This window comes from Orycteropus afer, unplaced genomic scaffold, assembly GCF_000298275.1.
Source record: "Orycteropus afer afer isolate SDZICR_OR568_19922 unplaced genomic scaffold, OryAfe1.0 scaffold00047, whole genome shotgun sequence".
Taxonomy (NCBI): domain Eukaryota; kingdom Metazoa; phylum Chordata; class Mammalia; order Tubulidentata; family Orycteropodidae; genus Orycteropus; species Orycteropus afer.
The window spans coordinates 6,301,454-6,325,352 of record NW_006921634.1 but is presented as its reverse complement, the minus strand read 5'-3'; the positions used below and the strand labels follow the sequence as shown (position 1 = coordinate 6,325,352).

Here is a 23,899-nt window from a genome sequence, read left to right as displayed (position 1 = left end):
GTTTTGACTACTGTGGCTATATAGTAGTTCTTAAGATCTGGGAGTGTGAGACCTCCCACTTTGCTTTTCTTCTTCAGAAGTGCTCTGCTTATCCGAGGTCTCTTTCCTTTCCATATGAAGTTAGTAATTAGTTTTTCCATGTCCTTAAAATTTTTTGTTGAAATCTGGATTGGGATTGCATTAAATGTATAGATTTCTTTAGGTAGTATGGACATTTTCACAATATTTAGTCTACCTATGCATGAACAAGGTAGGTTCTTCCATTTATGTAGTGCCCTTCTTGTCTCTTGTAGCAGTGTTTTATAGTTTTCTCTGTATAGGTCTTTTGTGTCTCTGATGAGGTTTATTCCTAGATATTTTAGCCTTTTTGTAACTATAGTAAATGGTATTATTTCCCTTATTTCTTTATCAGAGGACTCCTTGCTGGTGTAGAAAAAAACTGATTTTTGTATGTTGACCTTGTGTCTGGCCACTTTGCTGAACCTCTCTATTAGTTCCAGTAGTTTTTTGAATTGAGTCCCTTGGGTTTTCTATGTACGGGATCATATCATCCGCAAATAGAGATAGTTTTAGTTCCTCTCTGCTAATTTGTATGCCTTTTATTTCTTGTTCTTGCCTCATTGCCCTGGCCAGGACTTCCAATACAATGTTAAATAGAAGTTGTGATAGAGGGAATCCCTGTCTGGTTCCCGTTCCTAAGGGGAATGTCTTGAGTCTTTCCCCATTAATAATGATGTTGTCCATTTGCTTTGCATATATACCATTTATTATGTGAGGAATTTCCCTTCTATCCCTATTTTGCTGGAAGTTTTAAACAGGAATGGATGTTGGATTTTATCAAATGCCTTTTCTGCATCAATTGATATAATCATATGGTTCTTTTGTTTTGTTTATGTGGTGGATTGTATTGATTGATTTTCTGTTGTTGAACCATGCTTGGAAACCTGGTATGAATCCCACTGGGTCTGGGTGCATTAATTTTTTGATATGTTGTTGGATTCTGTTGGCTAGGATTTTGTTAAAGATTTTTGCATCCATGTTCATGAGGGATATTGGTCTGTAGTTTTCCTTTCAAGTGTTGTCTTTCCCTGGTTTTGGTATTAGTATTATTCTTGCTTCATAAAATGAGTTTGGGAGTATTCCATCTTTTTCTATGTTCTGGAATAGCTTGAGTAGCATAGGTGTCAACTCTTCTCTGAATATTTGCTAGAATTCTCCAGTGAAGCCATCAGGGCCAGGGCTTTTCTTTGTAGGAAGTTTTTTTTTATGGCCTGTTTAATTTCTTCTTTTGTTATAGGTCTGTTCAAGTTTTCTGTCTCTGAATGGAATAGTTAAGGTAGGTCTTGTGATTCTAGAAACTTGTCCATCTCTTCTAGGTTCTAAAATCTTTTGGAGTACAGTTTTTCATAATATTCTGTCAGTATCTTTTTTTACTTCAGTTGGTTCTGTTGTGATGATACCTTTTTCATCTTTTTCATTTACAGTTCTTGTGATTTGGATCTTCTCTTTCTTTTCTTTTGTTAGGTTTGCCAATGGTTTATTGATTTTATTAATCTTTTTGAACAACCAGCTTTTTGTTTTGTTGATTATGTCTATGGATTTTTTGTTTTCAGTTTCACTTATTTCTGCTCTGGTCTTTATTATTTTCTTGCTTCTAGATACTGTAGGATTCTTTTGTTGTTCTATTTCTAGTTGTTGGAGTTGATGAGTTAGAGTGTTGATTTTGTTTCTTTCCTCTTTTTTGACGTACACATTTATTGCTATAAACTGTCCTCTTGATTCAGTTCTGTTTCTATGTCCTATGGTTGAGTTGTCTATTTCTGAAATTTTATTGTTAATGTTATAGATTTCTAGTTGTTGTTTTGTATGGTTTCTAATTGTCTATTTTGTTGTCTTGTTCGTGTATTGTTTTCCTGAATTCTTCTAATGTTTTGTCCATGTTTTCCTTAATGTCTTTCTTTATCTCTTGATTGTTATTGTTAGGTGCTGTCAGTTGGTTTCGACTCATAGCAACCCTGTATACCACAGAATAAAACACTGCTCAGTCCTGCACCATCCTCACAATTGTTGCCATCCTTGAGCCCATCATCGTAGCCACTGTGTCAATCCATCTCATTGAGGGTCTTCCCCCTTTTTCACTGACCCTCTGTTTTACCCAGCATGATATCCTTCTCTAGGGACTGGTGCCTTCTGACAACATGACCAAAGTTATGAGAGATGAAGTCTGGCTATTCTTGCATCTAAGAAGCACTCAGCTATACTTCCTTCAAGGCATATTTGTTTGTTCTTCTAGCAGTCTATGGTACATTGAATATTCTCCACCAACACCATAATGCAGATGCATCGATTCTTGTTGTTGTGATTTCTTGTTCTTGTTGTTGTTATGTGCCGTCGAGTTGGACCCGACTCAAAGCGACCCCTCCTTGGGTTTCCAAGGTGGTATCACTACAGAAGTAGATTGCCCAACCTTCCTTCCGAGGAGTGGCTTGTGGGTTTGAACCGCCAACCTTCTGGTTAGCAGTCAAGTGCCTTAGGCACTACGCTACCAGAGCTCCTGTGATCTCTTGGAAAACTCTATATATTAGTCTTTTGAACTCTTCACGAGGTAGTTCCATTACTATTTCTTTCTCTGTTAGGTTTTCTGGTTCTTTATTTTGGTCACTTGCTGGAGCCATCTAATCCTGCTTCTTTATATGATTTGATATTGTCTGTTTTCTCCACAGCATTAAAGTGTTATTATATTTACTTAAAGGAGTTCTGGTGACATAGTGCTTAAAGTATTTGACTGCTAACCAAGAGTTGATAGTTTGAACCTACCAACCACTACACAGGAGAAAGATGAGGCAGCCTGCTTCCAGAAAGATTTACAGCCTTGGAAACCCTATGGGACAGTTCTACTTTGCCCTACAAGGTCACTGAGTTGGAATAGACTCAATGGCAGTGGTTTTTTTGTTTGTTTGTTTTATATTTATTTTATTTACTGTGTATTTGTCTCCTGTATGATTTTTTGTTTTGTTTTGTTTTGATATATCCTAGTAGATGATGTTTACATTGTACTCCGGTCACTAGTCTGGTGCCACTTGAGCTCTCGCCACCTGTCTTCAGAAGGGTGAGGCAGAAGCTGGGTGTGTGAACGCAGGATCTTGCAGGGTGGCTGAGTGTAGCTGGCACTGCTGGTGAGGTGATATGTCTGTCCAGCTGGTCACCTGGGCATGGGTGCAGGGAACATTCGTACTGGTCATTGTGCTGGATGTTGTGTGTATACTGCTGATTGACAGGGTGAGGGTGCCTAGGCTGTCAGTCACCAGGTGGGTGGTATGGAAACTCTCATTGATAGTCTCAGGTGGGCAGGGCTGTGCTGAGGAGGCCGGAGCAGGCACAAATCTCCAATTGCAAGGGGTGGTGTGGACAATGAGACGGGGGGCACGTTGCCAGTCCACAGGTATGCATTAGGAGGGCATGCCCCTGGCTGCTAGAGCACAATGCGAGGGAAGGTGTGCCACCAGACCTTGGGTCCCCAGTGCAGGTGGCTAGAGGGAGTAATAGGTGCCATTAGTCTCCAAGCCCCTAGCACAGGTAGTTAGCCGAGAAGTGGGTGCAGCTCTTCTGTGGGAATTTGGTGGCAGTGGCTGGGTAGACAGTCTGGTGCTGCAGGTCTGTAGGTTCTTGGTACAAGTGGCTGAGCAAGGGGACTGACATTAGTCAGTGGATGCTCAGCTGTGGGGGTTGGGTGGTGGTGGGTACCACTGTCCCACAATTGCATGTAGGGATATAGGGGGATAGATGAGGGGTGTGGGAAGGGCACTATAGGTCCATAGGCTTCTGGCTGGGAGGGGGCTGGGAGGTAAGGTGAATGCTATTAACTTTCACAAGGTTGGGGGCACTCCTGCCTGGCTCTGGACATAGATGCAGAGTCACTCATGTTTGTCTGCACCAGATGATGAGGGTTCAGCAGGGAAAACTGTTTGCTTCATATCAGTATTGCTGCACTGTACAGGTCCATCAGGCACGGCACCAGCAGTTCTAGTTCTCTGTGTCCACTGTTTTTGCACAGTCTTACTTTCCCGTTGATGCTTGGTCTGACTCTTCAGCCTTGCCTTTGATGTTGAGGTTTCCAAAGTTGTCATCTATATCTGATTCACTTGTTTTCTTGGGTCTTTGTTATAAAAGGGATCTTATGAGGCATCTGACAATGCAGTCATCTTGGACTGCCTCCCCCTAATGTCTTTTTCTGCTCCGGGATACCACATTACATTTAGTTGTCATGTTTCCTGAGGCTCCTTTTAGCTGTGGCAGTTTCTCAGATATTCCTTTTTATTTTTTTTAATAACTGCTTTTTTTTTTTTTTTTTTTAAATCATTATAAGGTACATTTAGGTATTAAATAACAACTTTTCCTCTCAAGTCCTTCCTGCCTTTGCTCCCCATCTCTGCCCCAATGTCACCTGTTAGAAAGATAAAGTACTTGTGACCCTCGCAGCCACGCTACCAGAACTGTTATTTGAGATCCTTGGCATTTGAATATAAGACCTTTTGCAACCTAAAAAATAGTCATTCTCTTCTTACAACAAGACTTTTTCAAATGTGGCCTCAGAAGCCCTATTAGACTTTCTGTTCTGTTTACATTTTCCTTCATTCATCCAAGATATAGTTACTGAACAACTATATATCTGCACTATGATCTGTGCTAGGGATACTGCAGTGAACCAAAGAGGTCGGGGATCCTTGCTTCCTAGGAGCTTGTATTCCAGTGGAAGTGACAGGTAAAACTCAAGCTAACAGAAAGATAAAATGATTATGTCCTGTGATAAGAGTTACAAAGGAAAACAATGGAGCTAGGAAATAACAAGCAGATGGATCCACCCTAAATAAGGCAGTCTGGGGGAGCTCATGTCTGAACTAGGGAAAGGTGTGGAGCAAGGGATGAGGGGCTAGAGAAGGAGAGGACACCAGACATAGAAAACTGCATGTGAAAAGGCCCTGAGGCAACAAAGAACTAGCTGGGCTTAGGAACTGATAAAAACTGGAGTAGAGAAGAACCTGAGGTGAAGTTGCATAAGGTGGCATGGGCAAATCAGGCTGGGCCTTATAGACCAAGGTAAGGAGTTTGAATTATATTCAAAGTGAAATGGAAAGACATTAAGGTTATTAAGCAGGGAAATTATGTGGTCAGATTTACATATTTAAGAAAACATCACTGCTTCTATGTGGACATCATTTGGAAGGGGCAGGAGTGACAATGGGGAGCCTGGTGAGGGGACTGCTGCAGATCCTGCTTAGCAAGATATGTGAATCTGAAGCTCAAGGTCAGGGTTGGAGAAACACATTTTGAGTTTATTGGCATACAGATTGTTTTCCGAGCCATAAGCATAGGTGATATAACCAATGGAGAGGGCTGTAACAATTTACACAACGTCAGCGGCACACATTTATTCTCTCAATGTTCTGGAGGTCAGAAGGCCAAAATCAGTTTCACTGGGCCAATAGCAAGGTAGTCAGCAGAGTCATGCTCCCTCTAGAAGCTCTAAGGAAGAATTCATTTCCTTGCCTCTTTCACCTTCTAGAACGTCATTCCTTGGCTTGTGGTCCCTTCTGCCATCTTTAAGCCAGCAGCATAGCATCTTTCTTCAGTCATCACATCACCTCTTCCTTCTGTAGTCAAGTCTCCCTCTGCTTCCCACTTATAAGGGCATTTGTGATCTTTGTATTTGGGTCCCAACTTGATAATCCAGGATAATATCCACATCTCAGGATCCTTAATCATATCTGCAAGATCTCTTTTGCTATCTAAGGTAACAATCACTGGTTCTTGGATAAGGACATGGGTACCTTTGAAGACCATTCATCAGCCTGCCTTGGGGCATGATAATATTTAGTGGTCAGACAGAGGAGAAAGAACAAGCAAAAAACACTGAGAAGGAATGGCAATTGAAGAAGGAAGGCTAACAGAGGGTCTTGTTGCAGAAGCCAAAAGACTAGAAGGTATCCCCTCTAGGAACAAGAAAGGAGGTATCAATCATTGCTGAGACACTAGTAAGACAAAGATGAAAAAAATGCCCGTGAAAATGACAAAAACAGATTGGGGTATCAGGGTAGGGCCTCAACATTGGAAACAACTGGAATGGGTTGAAGAATGCAATGTGGTGAGGTGGTACAGGCAGCAAGTAGGGACAACTCTTCTAAGTTTTTCTTTCAAGAGGAACAGAGAAACTGGGTTGAAAGGGGTTATGGAGTTAAGGGAGAGATTTTTGTTTGCTTTCCGTTTTTAATAGAGGGTATTGATGATGATCTCAGAGAACTATGCAAAAGGGAAAACTGCTGAGGGAATGAAATCCTTAATAAAGCAAGAAGGGATGGGGTCCTGAGCCAAGTGGAGAGACTGGCTGTTTTAGAAGCAGGGATACTTCTTCCATTGTAACAAAAGGAAAAGAAGCCTATGAAAGAAGGGAGGTTTGGTTTTCTCAAAAGAGTGAGTAGAGAACAAAAGAGTATGGTACATTTGAGAAGTCATAGTATTTGTGATGATATATTGTTTTGTTTCATTTCCTCGAATAAGTAAAACTGAGGTACTTGCTAAATATCTAAAAGATCATTATTTTAACAACCCCAACCTCTCTGGATTAGTGATAGATAATCTTAATAATCAGCCAATGAAAACTCTATGGATCACAATAGACTATTATCTAATATAGTGCTGGAATATGAGACTCCTAGGTTGGAAGACACTCAAAATACATGGTGGGTACAACAGTGGACTCAAACATTCTCAAGACGGTGCAAGACTGGGCAACATAGGGTTCTGCTGTACATCAGGTTGCCATGAGTTGCTGACTTGATGGCAACTAACTACCAACAACTCATTTGGAGTGAAAGAAATCATGAAAATAGTCATCTTATAATACGTGAAACTTTATTAAATAGAGAAATGGTGCAAACTACTTTGAGGTTTTGTTTTCATTAAAAAAATGAACTAAATGAACAGGAAAAAACCTTATAACTAAACAGTTCGTGGTCTTACTAAAGGTGGGTTATAGATAAGAGGAACCCTGATGTCACAGTGGTTAAGCGCTTGGCTGCTAACCAAAAGTTCAGTGATTCGAACCCCCCAGCCGCTCACAGGAGAAAGATGAGGCAGTCTGCTTCTATAAAGATTTACAGCCTTGGGAACCCTGTGGGGCAATTCTACCCTCCTTAGGGCCGGTATGAGTCAGAATTAACTCAATGGTAATGGGTTTAGTATAAATAAGGCATATATCATAATTATTAGTATGCCATTATACAGTCTACATGTATAAGAAAAGTGTCTAGCACATACTACAAAATCACATTGCTAATGGTTAGCAGGCTGGATTTCAAAACCCTTTGGGTTCCCAGTTTGATGACATTCAAGCAAACTATGAACGGAACTAATACCATGTGCATACTCTTTTGTGTAAGACGATAGCTTCTATCAAATTACCCTTTTCCCTACACCAAGATGAAGATGAGAAAGTGTGAAAGATCCCTCCACCAGAGTATTTAAGTCCTACTGGTTCACCTGGACATTCAAATGGCTCACTGCAAAGGCAGATGTACCCCCGTCAGTCATCTGCCATCACAGGGGATTTCTAGCCCTGAGGCTGGCAATAAGCAATGTGGCTTTTATCAATCTTACACCTAAGCTACAGGCGTGCTGTGTAGAGAATGGGAATTCCCTGGTAGAGGGTTCAGTCTGAATTGTTCAATATTTTATTTTTGCATTTGAGCCTTGAAAACTTTAATATTTAGCTTCAAAGATAAGTCCAAGGTTCAAAATGCTACCCAGGAACGTCTCTTTTGAGCCATCCTCCTCTTTATGCCTTTCCGTTTCATTTTTTCCCTCCAATAATGGACCATGTCTTTCATAAAGAAGCATGACATCAAGGATTTTGTGAGATCCTTTCTCTCAGTCAGCTGCTTCGATGAATCCCTCCCAGTGTTTCTCATATGATGAGGCTATTTTATTTCATAGGAGATGGAAATGTAGGAAGATTCGCCAAATTGAATGAAAATTCAGACGTAAGATTGAAGCCTGGACCTTCGTCCTGCAGTTTCCCCCTCCCTCAGGAGCTCCCACTAACGTTACAGAGAAGTCCCTGACTCCCAGTGGGAGAATTCAGCCTGCTAGTTCACAGATGCCAACACTTCCAGATTCTGAAATATAAATACAAATTCTCTAGTCAATTTTTGAAAATTCAGATATTGCTACAGAAACATATAAAAACATAGCATGAAGTGAGTTGTAGAAATTCAAGTATCACTGCAGATTTGCATAAAAACAGCAGCAATTTTTTTTAAGTGCTTAAAATTTTTTGAAAAATTCCCTTTGTATTTAAAAAAACAGCACACAGGCTATTGGTATAAAAGGGGGGAAAGGTGAGGAGATCTGGTTAAAGCCTCCAAAAATTCATTTAGTCAAATTCTGTCAGCAGACATTGACTTAGACATTTCCGTGGACTCTTTAGCTCTTTTCCAAGGAACAACTACAGAGAGCAGCTTAGGTGATGATGTTAAAAAAATCAAGCCCCTTCCAGTTGGGTGGCTGAGGCACTGGAACTCTTTCTTGAAGTTGTCCACCTGGAAACTTCGATGGTTAGCAAAGGAAACAATGTCTAATCTAAGGATTTTGAAACACGGGAAATAAAGGTATCTTTCAGTGGGTCCTCCATTTCAGTGAACTCATTCAGAGAACAGACCTAAGAGTTGGCCTTTCTGAGTCATGCCAATTCTCCTCTTTCTGTATTTTGTACCTGAGGGTTATTCACAGCCCATTTTCAGAAATAAATAAAAGCACAATTGCTTTGGATTATGTTCCAGAGGATCAGACGCCTGATCCCAGATACAGTGTCAACCGTCCTTGGTGAACGTTGTTGCCATGATCCAGTTTGCCTCTTGGCTGCCATCAGCTATCCTGCTGTGGAACCTCGCCCTTTCCTGTCTGAGGAAGACCAGACAATTCACAGAGCATCCATGGGGAGAGCACAGGACTGGACTGCCTGGTATGCCATCTGCTTCTTCACAGAACAGAGTCTGAGGGACAGGATCACTGTGGCTATCACGAGGATGAGTCCGATGATAAAAAGGATGACCAAAGCTACCTTGGCACCTCTGGGACCCAGGTTCTTGCCAAAGAAATACAGCTTCTCCTTACCAGGTTCTTCTGTGAAAAAGAAAAGTAAGTTTGGGGTGATGAAAAGATTTGGAAATGGATAGTGGTGATGGTTGCACAGTATGGTGAATATAATCGATGACATTAAATTGTACACTTAAAAGTGGGTAAAACAGCAAGTTTTGTTATATATATTTTACCACAATAAAATTTTAAAAAGGAAAGCAAGGTATCAGGCCTCTGCGTTTCCCTGAGGAATGACATATTTAGGCATTTGTGTTCAGCATGCAGAAAGGGTGTCATTACCGTCAGAGGCCACAGTGACTGGGTGAGATGCTTCTTCAGGAGACTTGGTAGCATAAGGAATCCTGTTGTCTGGACACAGAAGACAAGTTGATTGTTTAATAAATAGCAGAGTGCATTATTTTCATGATGTGAGTTGTTTTAGGAGTTATGCCAATTCACTAGTGAGGACTTTAACCAACCAAACCGAACGCACTGCCATCGAGTTGGATCCGACCCACAGTGACCCCTCCTTGTGTTTCTGAGGCAGTGTCACTATGGAAGTAGATTGCCCAACCTTCCTTCTGAGGAGTGGCTGGTGGGTTTGAACCACCAGCCTTCTGGTTAGCAGTCAAAGGCCTTAGGCACTATGCCACCAGACCTCCTAGTCCCACCATTATCTGCAAGCCTTTCTTGGATTCTCACTATTTTACTTCATTCCAGTCCAACACTATTGCTATTCCTACCCCATCCACCTTTCAAACTTCTCATCCATTATATTCAACTCAAGCATCATGGCTTCTGTGAAGCAGTGGCTCATCTGTCCAAACTGTTAGCCATTTCCTCCTTCTGCTGCCATTGAATTCTGTGCTCTGTACTCTAAAATGGCACATATCATTTTATTGTGGTTATATATTTACACATTTGCCTCTCTTACTTGACTCTGAGTTCTCTGGGAGCTGTGTATGGGTTTTTGTCATGCCTCCTGTTTTCAGGGTCTACTGGAAGCCTGGCACTATCATACAGCATCACTGACAGACAGTAGTACCTATGTTCCGGAGGACTGTGTAAGTTGTCTCCATGCCAGCATGGATGTGGTCAGACACATGACAGTGTAGCAGCCATGTCCCTGGGTGATCTGCAAACAGTTCGATGGTTTGGAATGTTCCAGGAAAGAGGTCATACACATCTTCTCGGTAAGACTTATCTATCTACAGAAAACAAAAAACACAGTCTGGGACTTTCTTTATTCAGTCACAGAAAGAATAAAAAGTGGAGCAAAATGAACCCACAGTATGCAGAAAAGAGAGTCCCTAGGTGGTACAAATGGTTAATGTGCTCAGCTGCTAAACAAAAGGTTGGAAGTTTGAGTCCATCCAGAGGTTCCTCAAAAGAAAGGGCTAGCAATCTAATTCTGAAAAATCTGCCACTGAAAGCCCTGTGAAGTACAATTCTACTCTGACACACTTGGATTTGCCATGAGTTGAAATTGGCTCAATGGCAACTGGTTATTTAAACAGAAGGAAAGAATTGATAAAGAGCAGAAGTCAATGCAATTGAGAATGTTGTTGCTATTTTTGTTATGTGCCGTCGAGTTGCACCTGACTCATAGCGACCCCTCCTTGGGTTTCTGAGGCAGTATCACTATGGAAGTAGATTGCCCAACCTTCTTTCCGAGGAGTGGCTGGTGGGTTTGAACCACCAGCCTTCTGGTTAGCAGTCAAGTGCCTTAGGCACTACGCTACCAGAGCTCCCACACTTGAGAATAGAAACATAATAGGAATAAGTCAATGAAGCCAAAAGTTGCTTCTTTGAACAGCTCTACAAAATCCCTAAGCCTTATGATAACTAGTCTCCATGGTCACCCCTCCACAATCCCTGCCTCTTGGTATTCAAAACCTTTGTAGTCCCTTGGGAGTGGTCTGTATGGCCAATAGCATAGGGCAGAAGTGGTAGCATGCTACTTCCAAGATTATGTTATAAAAAACCATGGCTTCTGTCTCAGGCCCTCTGTCTCACTCTCTCTACTTGGGTTCACTTACTCTGGGATGGACAGCTTTCATGTTCTCATGTTGTAACCACATGGCAAGCACTGAAGCCTCTAGTCAAAAGCCATGTGAGTGAGCTTGGAAGTGAACCTCCAGCCCAGTTAAATCTCTGCTGGGTCCAGCTGCAGCTGATACCTTCATTACAGCCTCGTGAGAGATGCTGAGCCAGAACCATGCAGCTACACTACATTCCTGACCCAGGGAAAGTGTGAGATAATAAATGCTGAGTGTTGTAGTTCACAACATTTTAAAATTTTTTTAATGTTGTTGTTAACTGCCATCAAGGTGGCTCAGACTCACAGCGACTCCATGAACAATAGAGTGAAACACTGCCTGGTCCTGTGCCAGCCTCACAATGCTTGCCACACCTGAGCCCATCGTCACAGCCACTGTGTCAATCCATCTTGTTGAGAGCCTTCCCCTTTTTTGTTGATCCTCCACTTTACTAAGCATGATATCCTTCTCCAAGGAATGGTCCTTTCTGACAACATGACCAAAGTATGTGAGATGAGGTCTGATCATTCCCACTTCCAAGGAGCATTCCAGCTGTACTTCTTCCAGGATAGATTTGTTAGTTCTTCTGGAAGTCCATAGTACTTTTGGTATTCTTCACCAACACCACAACTCAAAAGCATCAACTCTTCTTCTGTCTTCCTTGTTCATTGTCCAGCTCTCACATGCATATAAGGTGACTGAAAACACCATGGCTTGGGTTAGGCACACCTTAGTCTTCAAAGAGACATCTTTGCTCTTTAGCACTTTAGAGAGGTCTTTGGCATCAGATTTTCCCAGTGCAATACGTTGTCTGATATCTTGACTCCTGCTTGTATGAGTGTTGATTGTGGAACCAAGTAATATGAAATCTTTAACAACTTCAATCTTTTCTCCATTTATTGTGATATTGCTTATTGGTCCAGTTGTGAACATTTTTGTTTTCTTTAAGTTGAGATGTAATCCATACTGCAGACTGTAGTCTTTAATTTTTATCAGTAAATGCTTCAAGTCATCCTGATTTTCAGAAAGCAAAGTTGTGTTGTCTGCATATCATAGGTTGTTAATGAGTCTTCCACCAAACCCAATGCCTCAGTGTTCTTAATTAGTCCGGCCTCTCTGATTATTTGTCCTGCATGCAGATTGAATAAGTATGGTGAAAGGATATAACCCTCATTCACTCCCTTCCTGATTTTAAACCATGCAGTACCCCCTTGTTCTGTTCAAATGACAGCCTCCTGGTTATGTTCAGGTTCCTGATGAGCACAGTCAAGTATTCTGAAATTCCTATTCTTCTCAATATTATCCATAATTTGTTATGATCCACACAATCAAGTGCTTTTGCATTGTCAATAAAACACAAGTAAACATCTTCCTGATATTCTTTGCTTTGAGCCAAGATCCATCTGACATCAGCAATGATATCTCTCGTTCCATGTCCTCTTCTGAATCCAGCTTGCATTTCTGGAAGTTCTCTGTTAATATACTGCTGCAACCATTTTTGAATTATCTTCAGCAAGATTTTACTTGCATGTGACATTAATTATATCGTTCAATAATTTCCACATTCTGTGGGATTACCTCTCTTTGGAATAGGTACAGATGTGGATTTTTTTCCAGTCAGTTGGCCAGGTAGCTGTCTTCCAAATCTCTTGGCATAGACTAGTGAGTGCCTCCAGTGCAGCATCTGTTTGTTGAAACATCTCAATGGGTATTCCATCAATTTCCTGGAGGCTTGTTCTTCACCAATTCCTTCAGTGCAGTTTCATCTTCTTCCTTCAGTACCATTGGTTCTTGATCGGATGCCACCTCCTGAGGTGGATGAACATTGACCAATTCATTTTGGTACAGTGACTGTGTATATTATGTCTATCTTCTTTTAATGTTTCCTGAATCATTCAATATTTTGCCCATAGAATCTTTCAATATTGCAACTCGAGGCTTGAATTTTTTCCTCTGTTCTTTTAGCTTTAGAAATGCCGAGCATGTTCTTCCCTTTTAGTTTTCTAACTCCAGGTCTTTGCACATTTCATTATAATAATTGACTTTTTCTTCTTCAGCAGCTCTTTGAAATCTTCGGTTCAGATCTTTTATCTTGTCATTTCTTCCATTTGCTTTAGCTACTGGCCATTTGAGGGCAAGTTTCAGAGTCTCTTCTGACATCCATTTTGGTATTTTCTTCCTTTCCTGTCTTTTTAATGACCTTTTGCTTTTTTCATGGATGATGTTCTTGATGTCATCCCACAAATCCTCTGTTTTTCAGTCATTGGTGTACAGTGCATCAAATCTATTCTTTAGATGGTCTCTAAATTCAGGAGGGATATAATCAAGGTCATATTTTGGCTCTTGTGGACTTGTTTTTTAATTGCCTTCAGCTTCAGGTTGAACTTGCATATGAGTAGTTGATGGTCTGTTTCACAGTCAGCTCCTGGCCTCATTTTGGCCAAAGATATTGAACTTCTCCATTGTCTCTTTCCACAGATGTGGTCGATGTGATTCCTGTGTACTCCATCTGTTAAAGTCCAGTGTATAGCCACCGTTTGTGTTGTTGAAAAAAGGTATTTGCAATGAATAAGTCGTTGGTCTTACAAAATTCTGTCATGAGATCTCCAGTGTTATTTCTATCACCAAGGCCATATTTTGTTTCCAACTTCTGTATTCCAATCACCAGTGATAATCAACACATCTTGATTGCATGTTTGGTCAATTTCAGACTGTAGAAGTTGGTAAAAATCATCAATTTCCTCATCTTTAGCTTTAGTGGTTTGTTCATAAATTTGAATAATAGTAGTATTAATTGGTCTTCCTTGTAGGGATATGGATATTATCCTATCACCGACAGCATTGTACTTCAGGATAGACCTTGAAACTCTTTGTAATGATGAATGCCGCTCGATTCCTCTTCAATTTGTCATTCCTGGCATAGTAGATCATATGGTTGTCTGATTCAAAGGCCAAAACCAGTCCATTTCAGCTCACTAATGTCTAGAATATTGATTGTTATGCATCCCATTTCATTTTTGACAGCTTCCAATTTTCCTAGATTCATACTTTGTACATTCCATGTTCCAAATATTAATGGATGTTTGCAGCTGTTTCTTCCCATTTTGAGTCATGCCACATCAGCAAATGGAGGTCTCAAAAGCTTTACTCCATCCACATCATTAAGGTCTGCTCTACTTTGAGGAGGCAGCTCTTCCCCAGTCGTATTTTGAGTGCCTTCTGACCTGAGGGCCTCATCTTCCAGCTCTATATCAGACAATGTTTCAGGGATATTCGTAAAGTTTTCCAGTACTATATCAGACAGTGTTTCACTGCTATTCATAAGGTTTTCACTGGCCAATTCTTTGAGAAGTGGATGGCCCCTTCTTTCTGAGTCTGTCTTAGTTTGAAGCTCTGGTGAAACCTGTCTACCATGGATGACCTTGCTGGTATTTAAAATACTGGTGGCATAGCCTCCAGCCTCACAGCAACACACAAGCCACCACAGTACAACAAACTGACAGACAAGTGGTGGAAATTTTTTAATATACTTTTAAAAATATAGCTTAAAAAATTATGAAAAAGCAGTATAGCTGTTTACAACTTGATACTGTAACCATCATAGACTAGTACTTGCTGTCCTGAACTGATGTTGAATAAATATATAGAACCAAAATCAAACCAACCTCACTGCCATCAAGTTGGTTCTGATTCATAGCAACACCCACTGGGTTTTGAAGGATGTAAATCTTTATAGAAATAGTTTGCTTCATCTTCCTTCTGCAGAGCAGCTGGTGGGTTTGAACCACCAACCTTCTGGTTAGCAGCCAAATACTTTACCCACTATGCCAGTAGAGCTCCTAACAAATATATAGAGGGAAGAGGCTATTAGAGGTTTTATGAAAGTTGCTTTGTATTCCTTTATAGTTATAAAAGGATCAATGTAGGTTTTTCCCATGGATTAGGTATGATTATTCTTTTCTATTCTACTTTGTAGATAGCACTGACAACTTGAGAAGACAAATCGTCTGAACTTTACCTCTGGAGATTCTGATCCAGCAGGTCTGGGGTGGGGCCGGCCAATCTGTTTCTTAAATAGTTCCCTTGGTGATTCTGCTAAACAGCCAGCACCACCTGTATGGTTCAGCTTGATGCTATAGAAACAGAAGATCACACACGGTCCAGCCCAGATTACTAGGACAAAGGTGAAGATAAAAGTTTGGAAGTCCAAGCCAGAGCTAGAAATATCTCCTTTACTGGACAAGGCTATTCTGTGAGCTAATCACACAGGAAAGGGAGGTGAAAAAAAAACCCAGGAAAGATCAGGAAAAGGAACAAATACTATGGGTGCTTTTAGGAAGCACTGAGTTTCTGTTTTGTTGTTGTTGTTGTTTATGTGCCATTGAGTCAGACCTGACACATAGCGACCCCTCCTTGGGTTTCCCAGGCAGTATCACTACGGAAGTAGATTGTCCCATCTTCCTTCTGAGGAGTGGCTGGTGGGTTTGAACCGCCAGCCTTCTGCTTAGCAGTCAAGTGAGTTTCTGTTTAGAGTGACAGAAACTCTGGCTATGAATACTGGTGATGGTTGCATATGACTGATGTAATTATCACTAATTTATACATGTGAAAAATGTTGAACTTGCAAATGTGTTATCTATATTTTTACAATAAACAAACAAAAGCCCCAAATACTATGGATGCTTTCATGTACAATGTTAATAACATAATCCAGGGTTGTCAGGATCATCTCCATATAACTGACATGAAAACTCTCACCTGCAAATTAGAGAGTTTTTATAAGCACAATAAAATGCATATACATATTAAGAAATATCTACCATGGGAAGGATGTAATTATATCTTTCTGTTCCATTCTCTAATATGAACTACCACTCCTCTCACACAAGCATTATGGCCAAGTAACCCTCTTATTTCACAGTGAAATTATGTTGAACTGAGAGGTTAAAAAAACTTACTGCAAACTTTTCTTTATAAGCCCAACCCACTGCTATCAAGTCGATAGGACAGAATAGAACTGCCCCATAGGGTTTCCAAGGCTCTAAATCTTTACGGAAGCAGACTGCCTCATCTTTTTCCCACAGAGTGGCTGCTGGTTCTAACTGCCAACATTTTGGTTAGCATCTGAATACTTTAAACATTACACCACCAAAAATCAAAACAAAACTCAGTTTTCATCTTTCTTGTGGAAAGTGGTTGGTGGGTTTGAACCACTGACCTTTTGGTTAGCAGCCAAATGCCTTAACCATGACACCACCAGAGCTCCTTAATTTTCCGTATACTTACTTTGAAAAGAAAGCTTTCAGCATGATAGTGGATGGTGTGTATATCCACTTCACTTCCAAGTCCTAACAAATACCAGTTTGTCATAGTATTTTCATTCATTATGAGCCCATGGAGATTCCCAAAGATCTTCCCATTAATAGCTAGGAAGGTTTGGAAAAAAAAAAAAAAAACCTTTGATTAGTGAGGAGACATTCATTACTTAATCTGGTCTTAGAAATGATTCAAGAAGATCTTTAGGTTACCAATGTTTTCATCAGCCTGATAAACAAGTAACAATCTCACTCATATTTACAATGCCCACATCATTTTGAGCCCCAAATCAGATTATTATGCAATACTAAGAAATCCTCATACAAAGAGAGTGAAAAAAGAGATATGGCAGTTTATTCTTTAAACTATATCTAGATTGGCTGTCTTTTCTCTTTATGGATTACAGACTTATTTATGAGGTAGCTAGATTATCCCATTCTAAAGAGACTGAAGCACAAAACAAGTTTCTATAAATTAAAACTGAACAGCTTAGAAGCAATTTTCTTAGTATCTCACTTTCTGAGTACTAGCCTGGAGCAAAAGGAGCTGTGGGAGCACAATGGTTAAGCATACAGCTGCTAACCAAAAAGTTGTGGTTCAAACCCACCAGTGGCTCCATGGGAGAAAAGGCCTGGCAATCTGTTCCCCTAGAGATTACCAAAATACCAAACTCACTGCCATCAACTCAAACCTGACTCATAGTAACCCCTCCTTGGGTTTCCGAGGTGGTGTCACTGTGGAAGTAGATTGCTCAGTCTTCCTTCTGAGGAGTGGCTAGTGGGTTTGAACTGCCAGCCTTCTGGTTGGCATTCAAATGCCTTAGGAAATCATATAGGGCAGTTCTACTCTGTCCTGAATGGTCACTATGAGTTGGAATCAACTTAAAGGTACACAACAAGAAGTTTGGAACAAGTTCCTGAGCCTGAATGAATCTTCAAAAGAAGAGAAGCTTCACCTGCGCTGAGCCCATGAACCTAACAAGGCCCAAGAACCAAAGCAAAGCTGAGTTTATGTGGTGGCAACTCTCAGCCTTCCTCTTTCTACTTACATTTCTGTTCATCATGATACCACCAAATAATACATCACCTCAAGGGTAATGTTCATTGAATATAGAGCATACGAAACTTTTGGGAGGAGCTCTAGTAGTGCAATCCCTAAAGCATGTGACTGCTAACGAGAAGGCTGGTGGTTCATACCCACCAGCCACTCCTCGGAAGGAAGGTTGGGCAATCTACTTCCGTAGTGATACTGCCTCAGAAACCCAAGGAGGGGTCTCTATGAGTTGGGCCTAACTCATGGGACATAACAACACCACCACCAACAATAAACTTTTGGGAGAGGGAAGCAAAATTGGTAGGGGAAAAAGTAGTTGAATTGGAAATCAGGCTACTATATTCTAGTCTAGACATTTAACTAGCTTTGTGACCTTGGGCAAGGCCTATCTTCTTGTACACTCTTGGTCAAAAAGAGATCGTGGTGAGAGAGTATGGATGTGACAATTTGAACATATTATTTACATAGGAAGAAAAAATATACCAAGTTAAATATTAAAACAGAAATTTGATGATGTTATTTCATATCTTAGAGATAATTAAACCAGGCCCTTAAATTTTAACAGAAGGTACGGTCTATTCTTATAGAAATACACTAATAAGTGATGATTCATTTTTTAAAAATCACTTCACAGTCTTATAGTTTAGAAACTCCAGCATACACGGATTTTTGTTGTGTGCCTTTGTACCATTGAGTCAATTCCAACTCATAGCAACTCTGTAGGACAGAGTATAACTGCCCTATAGGGTTTCCAAGGCTGTATATGTTTATGGAATCAGATTGTTTTCATCTTTCTCCTGAAGAATGGCTGGTAGGTTTAAACTACCAAATTTTTGGTTAGCAGCCAAATACTTTAACCACTGCACCACCAAATTTCCTTCCTTTCAGAGACAAAGATCCCTAAACAGTTGGACCAAACCTCAGCAATTTCACTGCCAACCATCCATTGGCTAGGCTGGCTCACTCTGAAGGAGAACTTTCTTCTGTCCAAACACCCCTGGATATGAGGAAAGGATTAGGGAAGGAGCCTGCAGCCCTCCTACAATTCTACAATTTGTATGAGCTTGTCCTAACAATGATCTTTTTATAAACTCCTGATATACCATGCATTCTGTTGCTTTCCTCAAAATCATCAGTGTGCTTAAAATTTTGTGGATCTTTATTGAGATATTTCTTGATATTGTCATCCAGATACCAGGATTCATTCTCATTAAATACCAAAAACAAGAGAGCAAATTCATAATCAACATCGCTTCTTCTTCCCTTTTCATTCAACACTCCTTCTCTGCATGTAATCAGAGGACCCATCAAACCACTATATGTATCCTGAAAGAAAAAGAAATCAACTTAGAAGAGCCTTTAAATAATTCAGTAATACAGATCAAATGCTTGTAAGATGGTCACTGTAAAGATTACTGGGCATGAAAATAGGTACAGAGAAACCCTGAAGAACCAAGGAAATTTTAGGAGAGTACCTAAAAATTTACTACAGGGTGATACCCTGAGGGCTGAGATTGTATCCTTCATTTAGCACTGAGTCTCCAGAGCCTTGCACCATGTTTAGCACATAGAGGGTCCTCAGTCAATCCTTGTTGAATAAATGAATGTGTGTTTCTATTTTTTCTGTTTGTTTTTCAAATAAGACTATATTTATAGCTTTATTCAGATGTTTCTACTCCACTTTCTGTGGGTAAAAGTGGATGGTGGTTAGTAAATGATATGGGACCATGAATGCTCTCCAGATCAAGTTGTTTAGCCCCAGACTCTCTTTTGCAGGGAAACATCCACATGTTCAGCTGCTTACTTAGACCATCTACCTGGTTGTGCTTCCTGCAGCAATGCAATCTACTGAGCATGTCTAGAAGGGAATTTAGCACTTCCTTCAAGCCATTTCTTCCTGAAATCTCAATTTCTTTTAATAACACTGTAATATTCCCTGTTATTTGGGCCAAAAAAATTGATTTTAATGTTTAATTCCTCCTTCTTTCTACCTCTTCCATCCAGTTTTCTGTTAAATCTTCCTCCCATTCCCTCCCTCCTCTTCATAATGCCTCTCCATTTTTAGTCTTACTTTCCATCTCTCTGTCACTATTCTAGTTCAGGATCTTAATGCCTTACTCTGGACTAGAAATTGATTCCTCACTGATCTCTGGCTAATCCCACCTCCAGCCCAACTGGCTCAGCACTGTCAGATTGATCTCATCACTCCCATATCTAGAAGTCTCCAGTGATTTTCACTGCCTACAGAATAAAGTAGAAACCTTTCAGGAGTCCTTAAATACCTCCACATATATCTCAAGGAACTTTTCTAGCTCACATTACCCCACTGCTCTTGTTTCGTAACCTATATGACAGCCAAAGGAGCTCTGGTAGCGTAGTGCCTAAGGCACTTGACTGCTAACCAGAAGGCTGGCGGTTCAAACCCACCAGCCACTCCTCGAAAGGAAAGTTGGGCAATCCTACTTCTGTAGTGATACCACCTCGGAAACCCAAGGAAGGGGTTGTTATGAGTCGGGGCTGACTCAATGGCACATAACAACAACAACATGACAGCCAAATGGATTTTTAAAATTTCCCAAATACAATTTATACTTTCCTGTCTTCCACTTTAAACATAATGTTCTCTCTTCTTAGACTCTCTTTCCAATGCCTCCTGTAGTATCTTAGCCCACCACACCCACGGTACTCAACCAGATTCAAGTTGTATTATAGTTATGAATTTGGACATGTATTATTTTCCCCAAAAGTTATAAATTCCTTTAAGACAAGAATATCTGCATCCTCACAGTACTTGACTGTGTCATTTGCACACAACAAGTGCAATAAATATTTGTTGGGGTGAATGAATGAATAAACAAAATTGAACATGGATTTCCAACAATTACAGTATGTAAAGTTTTTAAAGTTTATTTCTTCAAGTGTCTTGTATGTCTAATTCCTGAATTCTAGCACTATCCAGTACAACTCAAGGACATTAATGAAGCTATATATTATATTTTAAAAAAAGGTTAAGATAATACTTCACTTTTTTTATATATAATGGGAAATGTTTACCTTTTATATCAGATAAGACTTTAGTTTAGACTTTGATTTATGAAGTATAATTAAAGACTGTTGTTATTTTACATAAACATTTCTAACTCAAATTCAATTTTGAATCTTTGCCTTTTATTTCTAAGTGAAGTTATCCTATTTAATACTCAGATAGCATCATAGCTTCAGTCACTATAGGTAGAGAGTGCTTTCTTTCCCTGAGCCCTCATAGCAGTGTTAATATCTTTAAAATTAATATATTTTACATATCCAAAATCATGGTATAAATTGTATTCGAAGATATTTTTATTTTGTTATCCATATACATGTCTTCTTGCTTCAAATTACTTTGTAAGTTCTAAATTTGGTGATTGAAACTGTGGGGTTTTATTTCTTCCCCCCCTTGTTCTGGTTACCTAGTGCCGTTCTGACAGGAATATATCACAAATGGGATCGCCTTAACAAACAGGCATTTACTCTCTTACAGTTTGGAGGCTTCAGGTCCAATTTCAAAGGGACCTAAAAAGGTTGAGGGGTGTAAGCCCCTCAACCTTGGGGTCCAGCTCTGCCTCCTGCTCCCGGCCCACTGGAGCTAGAGGCATTTCTTCACTCAGACAGCTGCAGGCTGCTGAGGCTGAGAAGCCCCAAGGTTGACAAGTAAAAAAGGCACAGTCCTGATGTTACCAAACCACATGGCAGGCCATTAACTTAAGTCCATTGTAAGTCCCAAGGTCAGCAGAGCATAGCAGGCTGCTGAGCAATGACAAGGCTACATGCAGGGTCCAAGCGTGCCACAGGCTAGAGACCATTCTCAAAGCTTCTTCTTATATACAGGAAGCGGACAGCTACTCAGCTGCTTACAGTAGATTCCACCATGGAGTTGATTACCAGTCTCATCATGGGGAATACTACATACAGCTGCCCAGCCACTCAACCAGACCTAGCCAAGTTGACACACAGACATAACCACCACACCCCTATACTTTAAATCAAGGGTCAGCAAACTTTTTCTGTAAAGGGCCACCTAGTAAATATTTTCAACTTTACAACCACTCAACTCAACCATAGGCAATGTAAATGAGTGGGTGTGACTGGATTTGGCTGGTTTAAAATCGTTGCACCTTTCATATGTACCAACCTGAGTTATAAGGAGTTGAATAGTCAACTTAAAGCCATATTACTTTAAGAATTCGGATTGTTCTTCTCACCTTACCTTCACAAAGTTAACTGTTGAATAGTAAACCCACGGAATACAATTTGGGTCAGAAGGCCCAGGGCCTGATCTTTTAGGGATATTCCATTGGTAAGTTTTCACTTCTCCTGAAATAAATGAGAGGAAATAGAAAGAATTTACAAGTGTTCCCTCTGTTTCAGATGATTTACCTGGAAAAGTACGTATTGATTTTTATATACTCTGGTCAATGTTTACTGCTAGTGAGAATTACCCATTCATTAGAAATACTCCCATCAAACACACATCTTGATTTTAAACAGCTTCAAAATGGCACTTTTCAATTGCAGACTTCATTTTTCCCTCTGTTGTTGTTAGGTGCCGTCAAGTTGATCTTCACTCATGACAACTCCATGTGACAGAGTAGATTTGCCCCATCGCACAGGGGTTTCTAGGCTATAATCTCTACAGGAGCAGATGGCCAGGTCTTTCTCCTGCAGTTTGCTCTTTTCTATTATCAACTAATGTATATTTAAGAAATGAGGCCTTATTTTATATCTCAGTGTTTTCTTCTCAAATTTCATTTCTCCCTCTCCAGAGCTATCCTTGAAGCACTCGGGTTTTAATCACCATGGTTCTTAACTTTGGCTTCTTATTGGAATCACTGGGGAAGCTTTGTAAACCCTCATTGTTCAGGTCTCACCCTAGAATCAGAGAAGAGCAAAGAGACCTAGTTCCAAATCTCAGCCCTACTACTTCCTAATTATCCAACATTTGACTTTCAGTTTTCTAACTTGTAAAATGGGTTAGTCATCCTAAGATGAAATGAAAAAATGAAATTAAAGTACCTGGGGCAATGCCTCACATAGAAGGCAGTTAATAAAAATTATAATATATACTAGTAACAAATGTATGGGCTCCCGCACGGGCCAACGCTGTATATATGCATCCCCTTCGGCTGCCCCAGAGCATTGCACAGAATCAACATATCCACACAAATTAGCAAGATAACCACCCTGTAAAACTCCCAAATAAAAACCACATTTAAATAATTATCTCATTTTAGACTACCTGTCTCATTCTCATGCCATCAGGACAAACAACCTATAGGTGACTATGTGAGCCACAAAGCAAAATAGCTTTGCTGCATTTTTGTTACATTATTAGCGAGTTAGTGATATAACTTTAGCTCTATTTCCATTAAGTTGCATTAAATCCCCTGTGTTTTGGTAATCAAACGATAAACCAGTGATATTTAACTCCTTAAATGCAACGGCCCACAGGGGTAGCGTTTTTGATGATGAGCAATCCGTTGTTCACCCCAGCAGCAAATGCGACTTGGAATGTAAAGAAGATACTCAGTAAATGTTTGCTGAGTGATTTAGTATAAAAAAGAAGAAGAAAAGGACAATTGATAGGGGGCAGTTGTGACACAGGTTTGCTCTCCTTTTACACATGCCCAGATAATCTTTCTTCTCCAACTTGTTTAGACTTCTTCCTAACTAAAGTCAGTTTCTTGCTTCTACCTGTGATCTTCAGGCACTTCCAAATGTTGCAGCCTTGTCAAGGACTTCTGACAAGGAGTTCTAGTAAGAAAAAAAGATTCTCCTTAGCCACATCCTAGTCCATTCAAATTCTTCCCCTCCTGCATGGTCCCCCAATCAAGGGAGAAGACCAGTCAACACTGAGGTGCTGTGTCCTTTGCCAACAATCTGTACCATCAGGGCACAGCAGCCTGTGAGTGGAGTCACCCCAGCTTGCCCACAGCCCTACTAGAGCCCCAACAATCCCTGACTGCCATCCTTCTTCCTCCTCAGGAGTTGATTTTCAACCATCAAAAATTAACTTTACTTAATGGCTTTTTCTCTCTTTGGTCCAGTTTTTAAAAACCATTTTCTCCATCAAAGCAAGACACAGCCATTATAGAAAATCTAGAATGTATGATAAACATTCATACCGGGTCTCCGGGAGCAAGGTAAGCACGGGTGTAGCACAGAGTAGCAGGCCGGAAGAGCAGGAGAAAGGGGTAAAACCCAGTCACTAGTGCTCAGACGGCTCCCTTGTTACCCTCCCGAGAGGGACCGGGTCTCCGGGAGCAAGGTAAGCACGGGCGTAGCACAAAGTAGCAGGCTGGAAGAGCAGGAGAAAGGGGTAA

At 40.4% G+C, this 23,899-nt stretch overlaps 1 protein-coding gene across 1 annotated transcript in view; it reads right to left on the bottom strand.

The window, feature by feature from the left end:
- Nucleotides 1-8,974: 8,974 nt before the first annotated feature.
- Nucleotides 8,975-23,899, bottom strand: part of HEPHL1 (hephaestin like 1) — a 141,273-nt gene continuing 126,348 nt past the window's right edge. Inside the window, exons 14-19 of the mRNA XM_007938097.1 lie at nt 21,787-21,893; nt 18,644-18,866; nt 16,458-16,597; nt 10,178-10,340; nt 9,433-9,501; nt 8,975-9,177 (exon numbers count right to left, since the gene is read on the bottom strand). Coding sequence (XP_007936288.1) covers nt 8,975-9,177; nt 9,433-9,501; nt 10,178-10,340; nt 16,458-16,597; nt 18,644-18,866; nt 21,787-21,893 — 905 coding nt within the window. The remainder of the gene's footprint in view (nt 9,178-9,432; nt 9,502-10,177; nt 10,341-16,457; nt 16,598-18,643; nt 18,867-21,786; nt 21,894-23,899) is intronic.